Source organism: Melanostigma gelatinosum (assembly GCF_949748355.1).
Source record: "Melanostigma gelatinosum genome assembly, chromosome: 20".
NCBI lineage: Eukaryota > Metazoa > Chordata > Actinopteri > Perciformes > Zoarcidae > Melanostigma > Melanostigma gelatinosum.
The window spans coordinates 13,373,232-13,395,965 of NC_136653.1; the positions used below are offsets into that span (position 1 = coordinate 13,373,232).

At 44.8% G+C, this 22,734-nt stretch overlaps 1 protein-coding gene across 3 annotated transcripts in view; it reads right to left on the reverse strand.

The window, feature by feature from the left end:
- The window catches only part of prex2 (phosphatidylinositol-3,4,5-trisphosphate-dependent Rac exchange factor 2), a 72,387-nt gene that overhangs the window by 26,803 nt on the left and 22,850 nt on the right, over nucleotides 1–22,734 (reverse strand). For all 3 annotated transcript variants that reach the window (XM_079291600.1, XM_079291599.1, XM_079291601.1), the window contains 17 exons: nucleotides 22,126–22,275; nucleotides 21,432–21,573; nucleotides 17,519–17,619; nucleotides 16,511–16,614; nucleotides 16,380–16,429; nucleotides 14,235–14,310; nucleotides 13,278–13,350; nucleotides 11,687–11,829; nucleotides 11,189–11,281; nucleotides 10,194–10,342; nucleotides 9,999–10,084; nucleotides 8,376–8,512; nucleotides 6,711–6,825; nucleotides 5,964–6,148; nucleotides 3,975–4,136; nucleotides 1,995–2,217; nucleotides 1,686–1,893 (listed from right to left, as the gene is read on the reverse strand). In XM_079291600.1, coding sequence (XP_079147726.1) covers nucleotides 1,686–1,893; nucleotides 1,995–2,217; nucleotides 3,975–4,136; nucleotides 5,964–6,148; nucleotides 6,711–6,825; nucleotides 8,376–8,512; nucleotides 9,999–10,084; nucleotides 10,194–10,342; nucleotides 11,189–11,281; nucleotides 11,687–11,829; nucleotides 13,278–13,350; nucleotides 14,235–14,310; nucleotides 16,380–16,429; nucleotides 16,511–16,614; nucleotides 17,519–17,619; nucleotides 21,432–21,573; nucleotides 22,126–22,275 — 2,197 coding nt within the window. The remainder of the gene's footprint in view (nucleotides 1–1,685; nucleotides 1,894–1,994; nucleotides 2,218–3,974; nucleotides 4,137–5,963; nucleotides 6,149–6,710; nucleotides 6,826–8,375; nucleotides 8,513–9,998; nucleotides 10,085–10,193; nucleotides 10,343–11,188; nucleotides 11,282–11,686; nucleotides 11,830–13,277; nucleotides 13,351–14,234; nucleotides 14,311–16,379; nucleotides 16,430–16,510; nucleotides 16,615–17,518; nucleotides 17,620–21,431; nucleotides 21,574–22,125; nucleotides 22,276–22,734) is intronic.

The window sequence follows — 22,734 nt, forward strand, 5'->3', positions numbered from 1 at the left end:
ACGTTACACTTGAGGATGTTTCTAATCTCTGGTGAGTGTGCCGTAGACTTCTTCTCATGACTTTGGGTTGAGAGCGGAGGGCGGTGGCGTTTGACATCACGGCCAAAAGATTATTACATCGTTAGGAAGTTGTGCTGTCAAAGTTAGGCACACCCGGCACAGAAAGAGAAAGAGACACAGCGAGTGACGAATGTCTGCGTCTACGTGTGCGGGCGGATGTGTAGAAACCAAGTCATGGAGGAAATGAGACAGGACAAAGAGGCACAGCAATAAAGGAGAGAGGAATGGTAGGGCGTGTGGTAGTAGTAGTGACCCCAGGCCAGTCAACGAACAGGTGCAAAGGAACATAATGAAGCGCTCGGGGGTGTTGAACACACTCACGGAGGTCAGAGCAACGCCTCCAGACTGCAGCTACTAGCGACACAACCCACATTAGTTCCAGTCCTGTGAAACACTCAGGCCCAACCCCACAGCTCACTCTTAACAAGCTCCTGAAGTGTGCACGTGTGTGCACGTCTGCATGTTCAAACAGATAGCGGATGGTTAGCTGTGTCTCGGGCCATTTGAAAGCGCGTGGATACGATTCTGCTAATTGGCACCGACGGGAGCATGACAAAATGTGTCCAGAGTCGGTCATTAGAGCCCTGCTGAGAACTCCACTCATTATTACCACGGCTGCATAAGGGGACAGCTACTCTCCATCTCGCGGCTTTTTAACCTCCGAATGATCATCTGAAGATTCGTAACACATACGTCAGCTGTCCACCATAGCTGTACACACATGAGTAAGTGCGTGTGCATGCGCATATCTGTGGTCCATGAATGGCATTTCCAGAGGGCACCTGGCCTAATGACACACCTTTACATCATAGAGGTTGTATTTCCTGTTTGGGGGGGGGGGGGGGGTGGGGGGGGAGTAAAAGTGGAGCAGTGTTTCCCATTTCCTTCCCATGGCCTCCAAACAATTAACCCGGCGACCGTGTTGAAGACAGAGTCCAGCCAGGAAATACTGATCTAACACACACACACACGCACACACGCACACACACACACACACGCACACACACACACACACACACACACACCATATCGGGTTTAAAATCCAGAGCATAAATGAAGCATGGGCATACCTCTGTGCAGAAATTGTGCAGAGGCATGGACGAGAAAACCACCAAAATAACTTGTTTCTCTCTCTCACGCCCCCACCCACACACACACACACACACACACACACACACACACACAGGTGCTTTGCCGTCATAAACAACAAGAATTACCTCCTCGTGGTTGTGTGCCTCCTCCAACCAGTCAAGTTGCAGTGTAAATCCATATCGATCATCACTTCATCGTTTTACCCGATTATACATTTGTGTGAAATGTCCGTGCCTCGGGCCCCCGGCTGTCGCGGACGCATTAAAAAGTGATTTGAAGGCTTTCAAAAAATATCAATTTCACCATTTGTTTTGCAATAAGTGAGAAAACTGTTTGAATGGATCAATCTCAAACTTAAACTTGAAGTCATGTAACGCTGTGACTCACATGGGGAGGATTTGCATGGGATTGAGCCTGTGAGAAAGTAAACACGTGTTGCTTGCGTGTGCGTTTATTTTTGCATAATAACTTGAATCTCTACATGCCGGTACAGTCGTTGCATATACAGTACGCATGCACATAAAGCCGCTCACTCGTGAATATGGGCACCGTGCGTCTCCATCTCCTTGACCACCATGGTGAGTTTGTAGAGGAGCTTCTGGTAGGAGTCCAGGATGAGCAGGTCTTCCTCTCTGAGCAGGAAGCGAAGGCCGTGACCCTCCGTCCTGCCCAGGCTATGACCTGATGGTGCGGCGATCGTGGTGATAGTATGCTGGACGTTAACCATGGGGTTTAGCTTACCTGAGGCGACACAAAAGTGTAAATTCCAACCAGATTCAGATGTATTATTCAGCATTATTCTACTGTGCAGGTGTTCTTCATGCACCCCTATCCTCTCTCACCCTGCTCAGCACTGCTGCGTCCTCCCCTCTCCATCGTGTTCTTCCTGTTGTCCAGCTGCACACCGAAGGCACTACCCAGAGAGGTGGTGGTCTTTGGGTAGGACACCTCCATCACGTTGATATGACAGTTTGTCGGGCAGAAGTCGCTGCTATGGAGGGGGGACACCTTGGCTTTAGCCTGCTTAAAGGTGGGCCACGCTCTGTTCTTCAGTACCCGGGAAAACTGTCATACGGGAGGAAAAAAGAGACATACGGATGGTTTAGAGACAACACGTGCTTTCTTTAATAGAGTGAAAAGACAATTTGATAGAAATATGGGTAGAGATCTTGCTCTATAACAGCATGAACTGCAGAGAATGCTCTCCTATGATATTGGCTGGTAGGTTTATAATCAAAAGGTAATCAAAGGTGGGGAATAATCATTAAAATTTTGGAAGATACAGGCTTCCCAAGTCTGAATCGTAGCATTATGTAGCTGATGTGTACCTCGCCAGCACAAGAGTAAAAGAAGAACTCCAGACTCCAACATGACCGTTAATCATTTAACGTGATGTTGATTTTATTAAACTCATTGGCTCATGTTATGAGATTAGATGATGAAATGATTTCATTCATTTCATTTGGGTTAGTTCATGTTTTCAATTTGTTGCGGAGGAACTGTTTATTTTCTCTTTCCAGTCAAAAGTTTGATGTTTCAAATGAAGTAAATCTTCTGTTCAGATAAGTCAACAGAACATGAATCCTGTATACATTGTTCAGTGAGAAACAGCTTTCCGGTTGGCTTAATGCCATAGAACTTCTATAAGACATTTAAATCCACCCAATCCTGCTGTGCAAGGAAACATCCTGAATGTTCCACGAGATAGCATCTCCATGCAAAACTCAAGGGAGCTCGACAGACTGCTCAGATCACAAGCACATTTCTTTTCCTTTGCAACATTTGGTTGCACTTTCCTTGAACCCTCCATCACAGGGGCCTGCATCCTGTCTTGGACGTTACACAGCAGATGGTATGAGCCACACCGGATCGCTTTTTAGCAACTTGGGCTGTCACGCAACATAAGCATAACATAATGTGTATGTCAGCTGAGGAGCTTAACCCAAACATGTCTTCCCTGTTCTCGCAGACAGCCGGAGTAAGAAGCTTCTATCCGAGGGAGATGATGTGCTCCAGATGGACCACGTGCTGACCTTCTCTTGAGTCTGAAGAGTCTCACCGCACTCTCTTGTCTCTAGAGGTTTGTGGACTCTCATTTCCAGGCCCCAGGTTAACATCTCTCTGTCTCTGTGTCTTCCCTCTTTCATCCTTCCTCTCTCTCTCATTTCTTCCTCCCTCCTTTTATTCTCCCGTTTTAAACCCCCACTTCTTATTCTCTCTAGGGGTCTGAGAAGGAATGCTCCAGTGCAGGAGGGGATCTTACACAACAAAAGTCCTGACTGTGCCTGTGCATGGCTATTTATAAGTGACTGGTAATTAATCCAAGGCCCGCTCTAATGTTGAGTCAGATCTTTTCCTTTTTCCCTCTCACGCACTTTTTGCACACATTGGGATGTTTGGCCTACACATGCTCACAGATGTGAATGCAAAGTGATGAAAACACTTTGGCTCCGTCAACAACCAGCTGTAACCTAATCACAAACAAAGCACCAGATAATCCTACATGTTGCACACGTATTCCCAAAGTCGACAGAAACAACAGACATCTTGGCTAAATATTTGCCCAGCTCCTTTATGAATAGGAGTTTCCTTTCATTCACATTTTTGGAAAAGAGCCACATAGTGGAACCACACAGCGACAAAAGTAAAAGTGGTATTTCTACACCTGCTGCATCCTGTGTCTCTTACGGTCAGTCTAGAAAAATGATGACAGAGTCAATTTTCATGGTTCCACGCTGCTTGAAAATATACACAATGCAGTTCACGGTGGAGACAAATATCATCCGGAGGGGAGAGTGTGAGGAAGAGCCTCTTTTCGTTACCTTTCTGTAGTTGGTGATACGCCGGTTGATGTGCTCCACCCTCTCCCCACACATGGCACTGAAGCGTACCTGCAGCTCCTCTGGGATCACGTCACAGCTGGAACTCAACCTGCCGCACATCTGCACCAGCGTGTCATCGTTACGCGCCAGCGCCTCCAGGATCTGGTCAGAGAACGGGCAAACAAAGGCAGCGGTGATTAACTGATGTGCCTCTAAAAATTCCCTTTTGGAACGAATAGTGGGATGTCAATGAATGAGCAAGCCTATAAATTGGAGAACAAAATAGAATTTGGCTGGAGGGCTGATTCTTCTACAGCATTTCATGAATCCCCATGTGCTATCCATACATCCATGGAGATAAACCCAGATTGGGATACATATGCTGTACGTATGTAGACTCTGACTTTCCAGATCACAGATTAGATGTGAGGAGGAAGAGAGACACTAATCTCTGAGCCGTCTTAATGAGATGCCCAGTGGAGGGGAGAGAAAAGCAGGGAAGGAAATGTAACAGCAGGAAGAGACTGAAGCACAAGAGAGCCCCATGCACCCTGACAGCATTCACAATATTAATATTCAACAGCACACAGATCTCAGACGACATGTGGGGCAGATGTTTATAATAATACCATAATTACTTTCATTTGGGATGAATGGGAAACGACTTATAGTCGGAGGGGATATGGGAAGTTTTATTTCAGTCATTGGGTTTCATTTAAGACGGTGCTTTTAAAGACTTTACAACACGAGGGCTGTAAATCTAGACACGAACCCAACTTGCGATCTCTGCTAATTTACCGTGAATAAGAGATGTTGTTCATCATGATACTTGGCAGACAGATGCTGCAAACTGCTTTTTATTTTCCACACCAGCATGTGCGCATCCATGTCTGAGTGAACCGTCTTTCCTCCGCGCATCTTAAATCAACAGTGATCATTCTGTGAACATCACTGCTGGGATGTAAAAAGCATGCACTTAACACAGCCGGGAAGTAACGGGACGAAAATAAAGCTGTCAGATTCAACCAGCATCAATCTACACAGCAGGAGAGCTGTCGGCTGCATCCGTCTGTGCCAAAGTATTCAAAACAAAAACTATTACATTATGAAATTTGTGTGAAATTTTAAGAGGAAAATGTCTCGACAAAGTTCATCTGAATTATCATTCAGAAATCTGATAGCTTATAAAATTCTACTGAGGTTTCACTTTCATCACAGCGGCACTTGTCACAATCATTTTTGAGTTCATCGACTGTTGCTCTGCAGCCGGGTGTGAGACAGAAGCCTGTCATGGCTTGTTTACGTCTTTGTTGTTCTCCCTCAGCTCTGAGGTGATGAACACCAACAGCACTATTAATCACTTAGAAGCTAATAAAACGTTCCCTCTCTTTCTCTCACTGCCATCCACAGCCACTTATGATTAAACAGTTCGAACAATAATACAAGTAATTGCCAAAACTGAGCTGTGGGCCTCGATCCCACTTTCTGTGAGTTGTGTATATTTCCTGTTGAGTGTTCCCATCATATACAGCACAAAGCAACTTTATTATATTTTGCTCATAGCCCCAAAAGCCAACTGGTACTCTTCAGCTGGAATACATGATTCATGTTAATGAAAAGAACATTTTTTGGGGGGAAATGGAGGAATTTGCTCCATTTAAGCAAAATATCAAGTGATAGAAAAAAAAGGTATTAAAACTAGATTTTGAAACTTTGAAACAAATTAAATGTATTCAAGTACCGACATCACTGTTTTCAAATAAAGAAATAGTCTAAGTCCCACGTAATTAAACCATCACAGACCTAAAGTCCACTTCAGATCTCCAGATTATTTAACTGGTCCTACTCTCACTAATTCAGACTGTAAAGTACTGATGATATTTGCATGTATTGTTACCAAGATAAATATCACAATATCATCATTATATAGATATTAAATCTTATCATTTATCCCTATATTCATCCCAACTAACCGAACGGAAAGAATACCTTAGCAGTGAGGCTGAAGAATCCTTTCGGTTCGACCATCTTTTCCAGTACGTGACACTTGATGCCGGCTGTGCTGTCGTACTCGTACATCACTCCGTACTCCAGGTGGACGTTGTCTACCGTCAAACTGACATGGTCCTTCTTACCGTCGATGATGGCGATGGTGTTGAATTTGTCCATCACCTCTGAGGTTATAGAAACACAGAAGAAAGAAGAGACGGTGATGAAACAGATCTCTGTTAACTGGCAGCACTAATCAGAGAAATGATGTACTGTATCATGTTCTGTGATAAACACAAAGGATCCCAATCTTGACCACAAAAAGTGTGTTCATCATCGCACTCTCTGCACTGTAGGAGGTCTCAGACCACCTAAAATGATGAGTAATTCCAAGTGTATTAAATGAACCAGCCCCATGCTGACGTGAAGACTTAATACGGCAATAAATCCTGCTCCGTGGCTGTTTGCTACGAAGGGAATAGCTTTCCTGTTCAACTTTCTTATTGGGATCCATAAATCGTAGGAGGGAATTAACACTTGATGAGCCAGATGGGGCGGCTGTTCTCAGACTAACACACTCCAGATGAGCCTGTTTGGAGCTCCGTCTGACTTGTTAACCGGAGAGGGCGTCGGACTTGTGTTCCCGCGAACGAGCCTGTGTGACAGCCGCAAAAACACCTTCAGCGGAATTTCTTTCACCAGATTCTTGCTGCAGTTTATTGCGAGTGTGTGTTTGCGCGTGGTCACCTTCTACTTTACACTCGAAGCCGTCTCCATTCTCCTCAGCGGTTGGTTTCTGGTTTGTCTGGTTGTCCTCCTGGGCGCTCTCGCTGTTGTTGTACACCCACTTTATAGTGTCTTGCTGCAAAGGATTATTGTATATTTACACTTTGAACTTCTATTAAACTGCAAAACATCTGTATGTTTTTGCTTAGAATTAAATTGGGTGGAAACATTACAGTCACTCATGCACAAAACTGTCAACAGAAATCAGTGTATTCTAGCATCACTCGCGCTCAACAGGTGGCATTTCTATTGCTAGGAAGATGGGAGATGAGGAAAAATAAAACTATGAATACACTGGTGTATGGCCTGGGGTGTGTGGATGTGTGTGTGTGTGTGTGTGTGTGTGTGCAAGCTGAGGTGTGGGTTTCATGCAGCATGTTCAGCTGATTCTACCCAGATATGGTGTACAGTGTTGCAGGGTTTGGCAGGGCATGGAGCGAAAAAGCCTTCACAAACATATGGAAACACGCTGCTTGGTGAGGCCGCAAACTCATACCCATGCCAATGTCATCAACCCACTCTCGAGCGCCACACGGCCCTGTGTGTGCGTGCTTTCCATGTGTGTGTCTGCTCTCTCGTCTACACACCAAGCCCACAGTGGGTTCTCTGCCAAGGCTACATGCTGTGCATGCCTACTGGTCTGTGGTCTTCGCACAAACACACACAAACAGAGAAAGCGACAGAGAAAGAGAAAGAGAGGGCGGTTCCTCTGCGTCCCTACTTGATGTAAAGCAGATCTCCAGTAATGTTGGAACCCTGAAGTGCTTCATTAAGCCTGAAGTCCCAGCGGGGCTCAATTATAGTGACACACTACACTAACTCACACCATACACACACCCTTGGGTTTCTATTTTCACACTATTTTCCCACCTTCAGCAGGTGGACTGCTTTCAACCACTCTTTCAGGCAAAAGAAGAAAAGAAACTGGCTGTAGCCTGTCCTCCATCTTTCTCCTCCATCCTTCACCTGTCCTCAGTCTCACCCACCCTGAGCTCCAGTCACCCCCAGATCCTTTCCCACCTCTCTCTGCAGCCTGCCAGTCTCCCACAGCAGGCCCACCGCTGTGAGCCAGAGGTCAGCGCTGAAGGAGCCAGAACTACTATTATTTCTGCGTAATGACCCAAGAGAAGGAACGAGGGAGTCAGAGAGAGAGAGAGAGAGAGAGAGAGCGAGAGAGAGAGAGAGAGAGAGAGAGAGAGAGAGAGAGAGAGAGAGAGAGAGAGAGAGGTAAACGGGAGCTAAGAGGTCTGTCTGCTGTGTTCTTTCTCACGGTCAACTAGTCCTTTTTTCCTCTCTTTTTGTTTCTTTTACCGTTTTATGATCTGTCACACTTCTCGTCCTTCTAGTTTTATAACGTAACGATCCGATAAATCAACATACAATTAAAAATTGTTTTCATTTCCCACCAGTGAGTTCATGGGAAATGAAAGTGTGACCTCCAAATAAAACATAATTGCAGAAAATAAATAATCTTTTCTACTTCGGGGGCTATATCTTAGGGTATTTTTTGATGATTGATCACCTAAATATTGAGGAAACACTTTCCCCCTGAATTAAAACTTTTGGAAAGCTGCAGTGTCTAGTCAGGTTCCTTCCTTCCTGTCATTTCCTCTCACCCCGTCTCACCTGTGTGGGTCGACGGTACTTCCTGCACGCGGTGACATGAGCGATGACGCTGGCATGGCTCTCCTTGCTCACATTGATGCCGTTCACCTTGATGATGCACTGACCCGGGTGGAGACCGGCGATGGCTGCCACCGTGCCTGGGCGTCAGACGAAGACAAGCACAGAGAAAGGGACAGGTGTCAAGGGCAATAACTGCTGCACGTTATCGTACAGGTAACAGCTGCAGCACGATGAAAGAAATACCAGCACATCCCAAAAAAAAAATAACTGTCACATCTTCCACATCCTGTGCACGAAATTGGGTTGAACAACATTCCTTTTTCTTCTTTGTATTTACAACTTTGTTTCCTGTTTTGGCAGCTCAGGAGGAGTGTGAGAGAGAGCGTGGAGAGGAGGGAAGTTGTTTATCTCGGGTAGACGAAGGTCTCTCTCTGAGGGATGTGATTCAGACCATACTGTAAGAGAACTTCAAGGTTTACAGCTATCAGAAGGAAGTGCATGGCAGACGAAATATTCCCCCCATTTGTTTTCATAGCTCCTTAAGCACACACCATGCATACCTCACATTGCAATATACAGACTCTGTACTCCTCTCGCCAAGTATTGTAAGCATGAAAATAATGAGCTTTACTCCTTCAAGTGTAGTAAGAAAGTACATCACCAGACGGGTCCACTGGATTCAATAACAGAACAGTAAAACAGGCCACAGTCCGACACAACAATAGGGCCAATAAGAGGAGAGCACAGAGGAGAACAAGTGTGGTACAAGATACCGCACTCTAACGTTCATATTGTTGTTGCAATAAACAATAGCTCTGGTTTCTCTGGTAGGTTGCGCTATGGAAAAATGATCTGGTGAGCAGGATGTGTGTTAGCGTTGACATTTGTTTTTTAGCACTCATGTGGACATGACCGGCCTTGGCTAGCCTGGCTAGAACTGGTACCACAAACGTAAAATGAATTTCACCTGATTAACGGCTCCTTCTCCTCATCTCCCCTCTTCCTGTCTCTCGCTTTCTCTGCCTCTAATTGGTATTACCTGCTCTTGTTGACCTCAGACACCAGGGGACAGCAGCTGTTATGACAATCTAAGTGATTAGACACCTTCTACATCATCAGCTTCGTCTCGGGTGGATGAGAGCATCGACTTAAACACACAGCAGGTTCCCAGGCAACCGCGTCATCAAGACAACACATTCACACACACACACACACACAAACAGACACAAACACAAGCACATTTCTACCTTGCTGTCCCACTTAGATTGCTTACGAAAAAAAAAAAATTCAGCCAGACAAGGCCATGGATTGTTTTTTGATTCGACCCTATCGTGTGCCAGCCACGATAGCAGTGCTACTAAACACGCAGGGTTCGGAGAAAAACAGGGACTCTGTGAAAAGGTACATGGAGAATAATGTGGAAAAGTGACTGACAACCAGCTAATGCTCCATTTTGGCAGCACCATTAAGCAACCAGCTGAACCACATGGAGAGCATGAGTGAGGGAAATTGGCCCCTTGTGGCCAAGACACGCACACCCACCCATACTGCTGTGGCATCTGCTGGCCAGCTGTGCCACAATAACACGATGAATCGAGACAGCTCAAGCGGTCGATCTCTTACCTCTCCCAACGGCATGGACCACGGAAGGACCGAAGCCACGGATCTGGAAACCCAACCCATCGGCGGAGTCGGGGATCTTTACCGTCCTGGTGACAAGAGGAGGGACAATAAGCTGCCGCAAGATGACTTTGACAATATTTCTTTAAACCTCCGTATGCACACATTAACGCACGTGCACATGCAGAACTGACTTACTCTCTTGGCTTGGTGCTAACCAGCACCCTGAGGGGTCCTTTGCTGTTGAAGCACTGCCTGAGGAGAGCTTCCACTTCAGAGAAAGGCCTGAGGAACACCAGGTCTCCATTTATGGCAAACAACTTCTTCCCCACCTCCAGGCCAGCCATCTTAGAGAAGAGGAACGAAGAGATGATCGAAAAATATGAAGTCAAACATCAGTTTTTAATGTCATACAGAATCCCAATGAAATGTTTGGCATTTTGAGCTTCAGATTAACTTTGGTACAAGAACACAAATATTCCCAAAGGATTTCTAGATATCAGAGATAGCTTTTATCTATAAGTACACAGCTGGATCCTGTTGTGGATTTCATTGTCCCAGTTTGAATATGTGTATGCGATCCAGACCATACAGGCTCATTCTGTGCTACTTCAGGGCTGGAGGGAATTATGGGTCGTGAGCTCATATTGATCACATTTGCCTTCAAAACTCCTCGGCCCCATTTCCATCGAGCAGATCAAAGCTAAACACCAAAGGAGACCTCAAAAATATGGTGCCCTTTAATGCGCTCCATTTCTGCACGATAATGCTTCTAATGTTAGCATCCGTGTCTATCGCCATAAAAGCAGGTTAGAGGTTTGGATTTCTTTCATGACTGATGATCAAACCACATTTTAACAACAAAAGGCTTCTGTTGACACTCATCTGCGATAAAAGCATCACAGATTTGCAGAACAACTTTGAGGAAACTCAATCAAATGCAGCTGTTGAATTACAAAAGGGGGACAGTCTGAACACCGTGAAGAAAAGAAACACCCGTAGGAGATTACATGCATTTGTACAATCGCAAAAATTCACTCAGTGAGGACCCTGTTTCAGAAGTAACAATAACGACATTTGGAAATCAATTCATTCAATAAGCATGTATGTACTGTGTGTGTGTGTGTGTGTGTGTGTGTGTGTGTGTGTGTGTGTGTGTGTGTGTGTGTGTGTGTGTGTGTGTGCATTCGCACCTCAGCTGGGGAGCCCTTCTCTACAGATTTGATGATGGGGACTCTGTTTCTCTCTTCCAGCATGAAGCCGTAGCCTCCGTCACTCGGCCTTATCTGGAGGAAAACAACACGTCTCCCATCAGAAGAATCCCAAGCCAGCAGACTGAGACATTTCCACAGAGCACACACACACACACACACACACACACACACACACACACACACACACACACACACACACACACACACACACCAGAAGCAGATACTGCTACGTGCAGATAGCAGCCCTTGGTCGTATTTGCTCACTCCTCAGAAAAGAATGCTTACTGAGGTGTAAAATGGACTTTTGCAGTGTTATGACTTTTCCTCCTCACAGCTGTGTGCCTTCTTATGATTTACCGTGCCTTCGGTTTTGTTCTGAGTTGTGGGTACTTTACAGCAAAGTCACAGTCATTTAGACAGGACGGGAGCTAATCAATCAATAAGCCACCACGGAGTACACAGTACGCGGGCGCTCACCAGGAGAGACTTGGAGATGACGTTCTCAACTATCTTCAGGTCGTGCTTCATAGGTTTGTGTTTGGTGTTGGAACCCTCCATCTCCTCATCAGCGAAGAAACGGAACAACAAGGGCTCGTCCTTGAATTCACTCTTTTCCAACACTGAAGGAGGTAACAACACAGTCACAACTGAGTAAATGTGAGAAACAGAAACAACTGACATTAAACGTGCTGAATATTGCTGGCACCCAGCGTGTTTGAAAGTTTTAGGTCCAACTACAGGTCACGTATGGACGGCCGTTGTGTAATCCATCACAGCGAACATCAACTCAGCAGTTGTTTTTGTCTCATCTTTCTCAGGGTAATGCATTTTTGAGAGTTACAAAAAAAAAGGTTTTAACCTCAAAAGTATGATGTAACTTTGACGTGACTTTGACGAGGATTATGAAACTAAATTGTCGGGAAATTAATGGAAACCAATGGCTGTGTGTAAGGATTATGTAATACAGAAAAATGCTTTGCAAATTGGATAATCATGTCATAGAATATGTGATTTGTGAAAATGTAAAATCACTACAATTGTCCTACAAGGCCACCGTATGAAATTAAAATATGTTCTAGTTCAATGACTCAGACTGCCTATTGATGGTTTATTGAAAACTTGACTCTCAGAATCTAGTGCTGTGCATGATGAGAACATATTCAAATAATTAATCAAGCATTGTTCACGAAGTTAAGACGTTTGAACATGATTAATCACATGCCAAATGGAGCAAGCCCACTGTGAGAGAAAGTGAGACCCCACTTCCATTGCATGAACCCAGTCTTCATGGCAAAAGGGGAAAAATAACCCTATTCTTCATTCCACTCAAGATCAGATGTAGGTTTAACAAGCACATTGTCAGGCCAAATAACTTACTGGCACGAATGGTGAAATTATCCTGCAGGCTGTGGAAGTGAAAAGTTTGATGGCTGGGACTGTTATGTTCCATAGATGCGCTGGTAATTTGTAGAGTGAGGCTGGAACTGTGGATAGTTTGGAGCAGTTACATCATGGAGGTACAAGGGGACACGCTGTGACTCATACTGTAGTGTGCATGATGTGGACTTTGGCACGAGGGAGGAGCAGAGTTAAAAACGAGTCTGACTCGCATAAACAAGCTGTAACCATGGCTTCTGACCATTTTGCACATAAACTGAAAAACATCCATGTGTTCTCTGCCAAGTTCTCACAGCTAAGGCAAGACCTGCATGCACCCTGAACGTGGTTACTTCAGTTCAGATGCACACAAATAGGCACGCAGTTAACGATAGCATGCATGGATACAGCCATAGCCCGAGCCACACATACTAATTCATTCACTGGATTGGAAATATGTTCTATTCCTGTTGCGTGTCAACGGGATTATAAGTAGTAATGGAAAGAGAACAAGAGTGGTTGTGTTCTAAAACAGGATGCTAAATGCCAGCCGCCCTCTGTGCGGTTTCTCCAAAGCGTTCAACTCTCATTTAGCACACAGTGGAGAGGATTCCACTGTGTGCGAACAGCGGGATCAAGAACTTTTCTTTTGGGGGTTTGTTGAAATACTCGGCAGTGAGAAGTGCTGTACCGTGATGCATGAAGCCATTGTCGCACAGCTCCACCCCCAAGATCAACGCCTCCTCCCTGGTTCTGCAGTCCCCCTGCACCAGAAGACACGGGAAAGAGACAGAGCGGGTGCAGCGGAGAAATGTTTAAGCATAAAGTGCGGAAAGAGTAAACGAGTCGAGGCGAGAAAGAGACAGAACAAAAGGACATTGTATGTTTAGAGAGCAGTCAGAATGTCACACTTTAAACACATTCCCTCCCCCCCTTTTGTTCCTGCATCCAAAAATCCCAGAGGCCAGCAGAGCCACGCCACGCTCCATCTTGAACATCATGTCTAGACAACATAGTGTGACAGCTCTTGAAGTCCCACTGAAGGAGCCAGAGCTATTCCGCTGGCCTGTGTCAAACACATTCATATGGACTACCACACACACACACACACACGCGCGCACACTTATATGCAGACACAAACATGTGACGTCTGCCATTGATTCTGTGGTGGTGGCCGTACACATTTCATTTCTTTGTTGTCATCCTGGACAGGACTATCAATCTGTCAACCTCAAAGCTTCCTGTCAAAGCTAATAAAGCTCAGCTGTCGAATCAATTCCGCGTTTCTTTCGTCGTTTCCTTTTGGCTCCGCTGAGAGCCTCGAGTCTGGTGGCAAGAAACGCTTTGTTGTCTCAGTTTCTTTCCTCTGCTGCACATTTGAGGTGGCCCGCAAAAGCACATGTACGACAGTCAAAAACGTGACGTTTGAAGTTGTGCATTACTTCAGAAAAAACTTTTCACGCATGTCAAACAAATCGAATTACGATCGAACTATTCGATTCATCATTTTGCTTGGAATCGTTTATTCGGACAAACACTTGGTTGACTGCGCACTATGTGATCACATCGTTATCATACTTCCACTGATAACGGATATAAGATACTAGTACTCGTCTTTGTATGTGTATGAAGCTAAACCAGGGTTTACCTGTGCGATAAGCCAGTCTATCAGCTTGTTGGCCATCACCACTGATTTGTAGGTCCGCAGATGGTAGTCCTTGTCCCTGGATTGGTAAGAAAAGCAGAAAACGTCATGAGAAGGGTTCGGAAAACAAGATGCTGCCTTCAAACCTGAACTGTGCCATGCTACTTTTCAACTCTGTGATTCACTCTAACCGTAATAAATCCAGATGGTGAACACGTGAAGTCGTACTTTCTTGGTCTATTTAAACACAAATAGCAATGGAGCCTAAAAGAGAGCTAATAATTCCCACTGTCAGAAAGGGCGTGGCCACTTTTCAAGCACCGGCAGTTGCGTCATAAATCTGTGTGCGTTTCTGACATGTGGTGACAGCAAAACAGCATTCCTCCGAGCACGGCTGGTAACGGCCCCTGCTGTGTTTGGCCCTAGGGTGCCCCATGTCAGTCTGGTGTTGATGTTCCCAGTGTTACCCACACTGCTGCACAGGCCCCGAGAATGCAGTCTGAAACTTTTTTTTTTTAACTTGCTGTCCAAAGAGGAAAGTTTGCCTTGACATTTTGTTCGCAGCAAATGGAAGATGAAGGCAAACGTTGCATTTTCAAAGCGTTCTTTTTTAAGGTTTCAAGATGTAATCAACTGTTTCAGGTTTGACGGATTACTCAAGCACAGTGCACCACATCGTTATTTATTTTTGAAAATTCTACACGTCCATGCATAAATATTGGGTTTTCGGAGGACTCATCAGCATAAAGAAGAAAACTTGTCTCTGAACTGAAATGTTGGTTTTTCCATTCTGTGTGAAGATAATTTATGATTGACCTTCTCTGCATTGTGTGGGTTTGCAGCATGGATGTGTGCATTTTGAAAAATGTCTTCTCATCGCATTAATACACGTATAGCTGTGTGTACACAGTATTAGCATACAGTGGACCTTTTAAACGGACAATCAGATTCCCCGGAGCTTTCTTGTGTGAGGAAAGTTCGGTGTGAGGTCGGGGTGGAACAGAAGCTGTGTGGGGGGTGCGGGGGGGGGTATGGGGGTTGCGTGGTGTACGTTCCCTCCCCCCCTTTCGTTTCATCTATCTCGCTCTGCCAGGAAATTATACCTAATTAGGCAGGGGCTGGTTGCTCCAATTAAATTCTGGTATTCCCAGGCCCAGTGATGCATTGTACTGCTCTCAGTGAGGACGCACTGCACAGCTATGCTGGCTTACACCACACAGAGCACCAAGAAGAGTTTTTACGTCAAAGGATTTGTCCTCAACACGAATGCCAGTGGGCTGAATGCTGACACACACACACACACATAATCACCCTTTAAGCTTTTTAGTCGCTGGATCAAACAGAAATAGGGAAAAGATGCAGGAATACATGCAGGATCAGCGTGCCCCTTCCAGCTATGGCGCAGTTCTATTGGTGTGAAATTAAAGCTTTTCTGCGGGCCATTTGAAAACGAACATAAACAGGCAACCTTGAGCGGTACTTTGTGGCAAAACACATTAGCAGTCTGCTCCTCAAACACTGTTCAAGTGGAGATATAAAAAAAGCAACACAGAAAACCAAAGCCTGACAGCAAACCACTCCTATAAAATGAGATTGCTCCACTTCGAACCCGGTTAGACAAAGGGACGTTTCATGATATGAGCCAGAATTGCTCAAAAACACCCGTTTCACATTTGGGTTTAGGTGACTATTTCATGGGCCTGTTTACACTAATTATCCACTATAAGATGACATACTGGGAGCTTGCTTTTTTCTTTCCAAGTGTTTCTCTGAATGACATATAATGGCACACAGAACTGATTTCAGTCCTGAAACTTTTGAAAACAACAGTTCTGAACTTCAGATATCCAAATGGCTATTTTGATCATGTTGTACGTTGAGGAATTGGAATCGATGTTTGCCTCCTGCAGCATGACTTCGTGTCAGGCCTTTGAGAGCACAAGATCAATGTACTGTCGGTTACACTCGGTGAAATGTGTACGACCTGCGCACTTTAAAAATGCTTTATAACAGCTATGAGCACTCCGTCGCCATCTTTGCCAACTCCTCCCAAGTCAGTTCGTCTTAAAAGAACAAAACAATGCCACAGCTACTGGGGCCCCATCTGGCTGGGTTTGCGATGGAGTGGGAAAGAAAATGGCTGCCTACCTGATGACAGGAGTGAAGAGGCTGTGAAGACGGCAGAAGAGCCGAACACCCTGAGAAAAACAAGCTTTTGATTAGGTTAACGACAGGCGTGTCAAATGTGATTTCTATCAAATTTGAGCTCCACTGTGTACCTTAGATATGACATCATGCATGTCACTTCTGGGGTGGTAGGTGCCATCGTCGTAGCGAAAGCGGTACAGTACAGGCTCAGGTTTGAACTGGTGTTTGTCCGTGACTAAAAATGCAATTCAAAACATAAGGAGGTTTCTGAAAGGAGAAGTGGCAGGAGGAAAGATGAAAAAAAAAAAAAAAAAAAAGTCTCAAACGCGAAGGGGGCGTTATTCATATTACTTTAAATTCGAAAGTATAAGAGGTTTTGAAACATATTCAAGCCAAGCAGGGCTGCGTGGTGAAACAAGCTTTCCAGACAAGAGGAAGACTCAAAGCTCATACAGAGTGGTCACAGATCACACAGCTGCTCCTCTTGCTTTAGGGGACTTTGTCGAAGGCTTCTCCAAAACAGTGATAACAGTTGGCTCTGTATTCTTGGCTGCAGCCATGAGAGTTCCATTAAAAGGTTTTCATGAAAAGATATTCTCTCATTTTTCACATGGGCATTTCTAACAGCGCTGTGAGGCAGCTCAGAGGAGCTCGGAGTTATTCCTCTCTGTCAGGACCGGCTCTAAAGCCCAATCTCATTTCTCTGTGAGGAAGCAATAAAGCACCACCCGAGTGACTCAAGATACAACTTGGCTTGGGGCCCCTACTCTTTTGAAGAAGAAGAAAAAATAAAACATGCAGAGCGGTACGCGCCATTCAGTGTGAATGCAAAGCATTAACATTCATAACCCCTTGCCTAAACATTGTGTGAAGGGAGTGGGACACCTGCTAAGACATACGTCAATAAAAACAGCTGCATCTGCATTGTAGGCTCAAGCCAGGGAGGGAAGATATTGTGACAGTGCTTGCTGAATGAGAAACATTCACTGGACGTGGTTATAGGTTAGGTGAGGCAATGACAGGCATTTGCATGCACTCTACAGTTTAGCACTATGTAACTGTGGTAGATTTGGTTGTAGATAAGGAACAGCAAAGGATGTCGAAGCAGGTCTTAGTGGGAGGAAATTGAGAGAACTAACCATGGTGGATGATTCCATTCTCCAGCAGCGCTTGACCCAGGTGAACCCCTTCCTCTGGGTTGCCTGTCTCGCCAATTTCCATCAGCCAAGACACAAACTCACTGGGGGAAAACACAAAAAGGCAACAGTGACACAATAGCGCACATACTCTGACAGGGATAACACAGCAAACGTACACAAAATCCCCGAGGGGAAATCCCATCGCTCTATAGAAGAGAGTGATCAGCGGAGAGCGCTTTGAATTAACCCTCAATAATCTGTAAATTGGAAAAGGTGGTGGCCTTTGCTGAGAATATGGCAACACTATCTTGGCGAAGAGGGATGATATATTGACTGCTGGGGGGGCACATCTGTTCAGCAGGCTTTAGGCTTTGTGTTTTGTTCAACTTCATTTATTTCAGACATTACGATGTAACACAATGAAATCCAAACAATTGAATTGAATCTCAGGAAGTTCATGATGGAAAATGAACGATGGGTTTTGCTCCGCATCAATTACAACTGGGAAGAGGAAACAAACCAAACCCCCAGGAAAAACAAACATGGCATCTGATCTTCTGAGGGCCCAAATGACCGAAACGGGATAATTCTCCATAATTTAGTGACTCAAGCATGAGAGAGAGAGTAAGAGGAGAAAATAAAGAAAGAGTAAAAGGGTTGAGGACAGGCAGAGGATCTTATCCGGTTAAATCCTCGATGTCCTGTCTGCCTATAAAAGACAAACAAACACGGCCAGCAGCACCACTGGAATTCACTTGCGGTCCATGACGGAGGTGGTCGGGTTTCAGCGTCGAGCCAACTGGGGCAATTACGAATGTTTTCGGAGAAACAACTTGACCAAACACCCAAACCTCCGTCACTCTTTAACCACTCATCCTTGGCGTCTTTTCTCTACGCAACAGACCACGGGGGGAAAAGCACAAGTCTATAACAACGTCAATTTGTCAACCTCTGCACCTTAACCATGGAAGGAAAAACACCATGAAAGTTTCGACTGTGGAATTCTCATGGCCTTCAGTGGATTTGGGGTCACATATGCAATAAACTGTTTCACGCAATTAAAATCGACATGTGGAATGTGGCAACATTTAAGACATATTTGTGCACACATCGATCATTTGAGATTGTTTAACCGATCGGTAACGGGTAATACAAAATGCTTAGTAGCAATTCTAAAGCTCGTTAATTAACATATTAGTCGGCTGCTGGTAGCTTCATATTTAGCAGATTCAATCTCTTTCCAAAATGTCAAACTATTGCTTTAAGTTTCTCTACGCCACTACATTAAGATGATCAACTCCCACAGAGTATCTACTTTCGTACAATATTGGTACAGTATGTTAACTGGTGTATGATTATATCTGCCTGTTTTCTGCACGAACCGCTGACTACGTCCACATGCAGCACTTTTTTTATTCAGCTTCTGCTGAATTTTAACATTGGTGTGAGCAGATGGAGCAAAATGTGCGTGCCAAGTACCGTCAAAAAGAAAGAGCAGAGGCTGACGAAGACAAAGAGCATTTCTTGTAGGGTGTCTAACCTTTTCATTGAGCTCCTGAAGGGCTTTTCATCAACATATATCACGACAAGGAGACACTATTGTCTGTCATGTGCAGAAAAGACACACTTTGAATCCCTTTTGTTTTTCTGTTTTATTCCAGGTTTAAAATTGGATGATATAACTGCAAGCTCGGTGTCTGTCACACACATTTTCTTTGATGAATTACACTGTCACAGGAACCAAACCACAAATGCGATTGTACCACTTAAAGGGGAGGAGCTCGGGACCCAACAAAAATCCAAAAAAAGAGAACGAGGAGGCGTGGTAGGAGAATAAAGGCAACGCATTTCACAATGGAGGGAGTGGGCTGAGTGGAAGCCATAGGCAATGTGGCTTTCATCCGGGACATACCATGCTGGTTCCAATTCACCAATTACGCCCACATGTAATCATCTCCATGATAACCTCAGACGGGGGAAGTACAGAGAAGCTAGAGATGTCTTTTCATCCAGGTGTTGGCCAAGTTGCGTATAGAGGGATAGGTTTCCAAAAGGAGCTTCCCTGAGCTGCTTTCTCACCATGTGATCTCTTCAGACTCAATGAAGTGCCCATATATGACCAACGTTTGATCCTTTTAATCTTTTTAGCTGACAGATCCATTCCTTCTCCAGACCGCGAGGGATCTGGTGTTGTCTGCGTGGACCAAAGGAGAAAGTAATTCCTCATTCCAAACCACCATGCGATGTAACATGGCCACAACTATGCCCAATTGGACTTTTTGGTTGTTTCTTTTTTCTCTCCCCATGCTTTCAAAAATAACAGGGATTTTAGAACCGACTGTTTAAGCTCGGGTGATTTTCAGTGTATTTATTACCAGTCAAAACATCTCTGTAAAAAATTTGAACAAATGGAAAACATGGCTCATGCTGAAAAGTAGTGGGGCGTTTACAAGGCAAATTTGTGATGTGATTTCAAGAGTCAAGACAGGCACACAGTTCATACAACATCCAACCAACACTGTCTCATGAAAATATTTTATTTTACTCCCAACCCTTCACTCTATCAAAAAAGATGTCACGTAGATTTTCTATTTTCTAACACGGAGAGCTCTTCTGCTGCAGCCAGATGGTTGTAGATTTTATTATCCTGATCCAGCTTTGTCACTTTCTAAGTCTCACAAAGTGTCGCTTCTCACCAAGCAACGTGGCAGGAATGGACTGAGGTTTGGATTGAGGTTACAGCTTTGTGTGTTTATCCCGTTCAGCAGCGAAAGAGGTGCGACATCCCATCAAGATTTCCCGTGTAACGCTTTCAAAGGCTCAGTGAGGGGAACATCATATCCCAGCAGGTAGTTTGATGATCACACGGTTCTGATGAACATCAATGATGGGAGTTACAGTCCGTGCCCCCTACAGTTTGAAATTGAAGTGTTTAAATTCGAAATTTAAAGAGCGTTTCTGGATGAAACCCTGGGCAGACTCAGTTCAGACCAACTTTGGCGCTCATTAACTGCACGAGAACCTGGCAAGTCGATATGACAACGAGACATCTCCATCTTACACGATGAAAGCACAGCGCTGAAATGGGGGCATCAACTCATGCATGCTGAAAATAGCTCAAGGACGGGATTTGGAGCTGAGCTTCACAGTAAATATTCTCACCTATCAGCAAGCGGAGGATAGATGGGCACATTTAGACTCACAAGACGTAAACATGGAAGGACAGTTTACTGGCATAGTGAAGCTGTGGAAGTTCAAGGACAAGAGGAAACAAAGAACATGTTACCAAGACACACACACACACACACACACAGCTGCCCAATGGTATAATGGGCCCTCTACTGCAGTCATGGATTCCTCAGCAGTAAGCTGATTGTAATCTAACATGGGCGATGGAGAAAGCGGGCAGTCAGCTGAGCGGCACAGGGATATCTCCCTGTGATTTACGACTGGCATTCAGTGGCTGATCCGTCCCCACACACACACCACACCAATAATCCTTAAATAAGATTCATGGGCTGAATCTGGCTGGATTTGATTTTCCCATGACCGAGACTACAGACGCACATAACACAGAGCCACCTGAAGAAAAAGCACAGACGCTTTCTTCCTCCCGGCTGCTGTCTTTAGAAATTCTTGCCCACTTAAGAAATGAAATTGAGGGATGGAGTAACTGATCTGTGTTAATATGTATAATTTACCATATGATGTAGGTGTGAATATTATTGATTCAACACTGTGCAAGGCCTCTCTGTCTACTTCTCAAACATAAAGACCTGCATATCTGCAAATACACAGAATTAGATGTTCGTTCTGGTTTATCTCACGGCACAGTCATCCACTTTGACACTCACTCACTCCCTCACAGCTGCAGAGCTCACACTGACACAGAGGAAACCAACAAGAATCTCACCTTCCCAGGAAGCACTTGGGGAAGGTGGTGAGCTTGCGTTTACGGTCCTTAATGAGGTTGCCCTTGGTCATGAGGTGGTAGAGCTTCTCTCCCTTCTCTGACACCATCACCCACGTGTCCTGCTCCATGCCGAGCCTCAGACCTATGCAGCAGGGGAGGGAAGAAGGGAGGGTGCAAAAAAAAAAGCCTGTCAATATCTTGGCATTCACAATTTGGTTGCACTCAGCTCCTAGACTCGATGTGACACCAATTACTAGCTCCAGAAGGTTAATGTCTCTTAATTTCACAAGATAATTAGCATTGTCTTTCCGTGTCTGTGCTAACAGTCGTAATGACTGACACGATAACGGGATTATCACGCCCACAATCTCAAAATGGGTACGATAGATACCGATAATTAGAGTTCTCCTTGTAGGAATTTAACACCCTTTATTGTGTTAGCAAAGACACACACAATATCACCGTATCCCTCGCTTTGTCTTTCGCTCATGGATGCAGATGCCACAACTGGATGGCTGGTGTTTACTCACCTTTTCATTGAGAAGGTTAAACACGTCTTCAATGACCCAAATAATTACCCAATTTATTTAACAACCCAAATATTCACAGCTATTATATTCAAGACAGATGTTGAGGAGAAAAAATAAAAGGGGAAATGACTCCCCGATACTGATACAGTCAAGCGCCTTCTTACTTTTCCTCTGCTCCCTCTCTTTCATGATGGCCTCCAGCCACTCCTGCTTCTCCTCCGGGGTCTTGGCCATGCAGACGAACCACTTGTTCTTGGCCGTGTTGTGGATCTTCCAGCCGTTGTTTACTATGTTCCCGCTGCTGTGGTAGTCAGCTGTAACACGGGACATGAGAGATTGGCTTCACTATTGGGGGATCGGATTTTTGGACTCATTTCGGCTCGGAGTAGTTTTACATGTGTGAAGGGCCATCAATCAGCTTTTGGGGAAGTCGGGTTCAAAACACAGCAACAACATGAAACACAACTCCAGTGACTTGCTTCAGAGAAAACAAAGTAAAAATAACATTGTGAGAGCAACACTAGGGCAACGGGGAAGAACAGGAAATAGACCAGAACAGACAAGACATACAATGCTTTCTTATGCATATAGTGTGCGGCCTATTTTCCAAAAACATTCATCATGAAACTATTGAGAGTAAAGTACTCGATCTTAGTGCAAACACCCAATGTGGGCTCATTTCTCCCAGCTGCAGTCCCAGCCCTACCCTCTCTATTGAGTGCTTCATTGATTGTCGCTCTTCTCCTTTAATAAGATAAACGAGGGTGCACAGA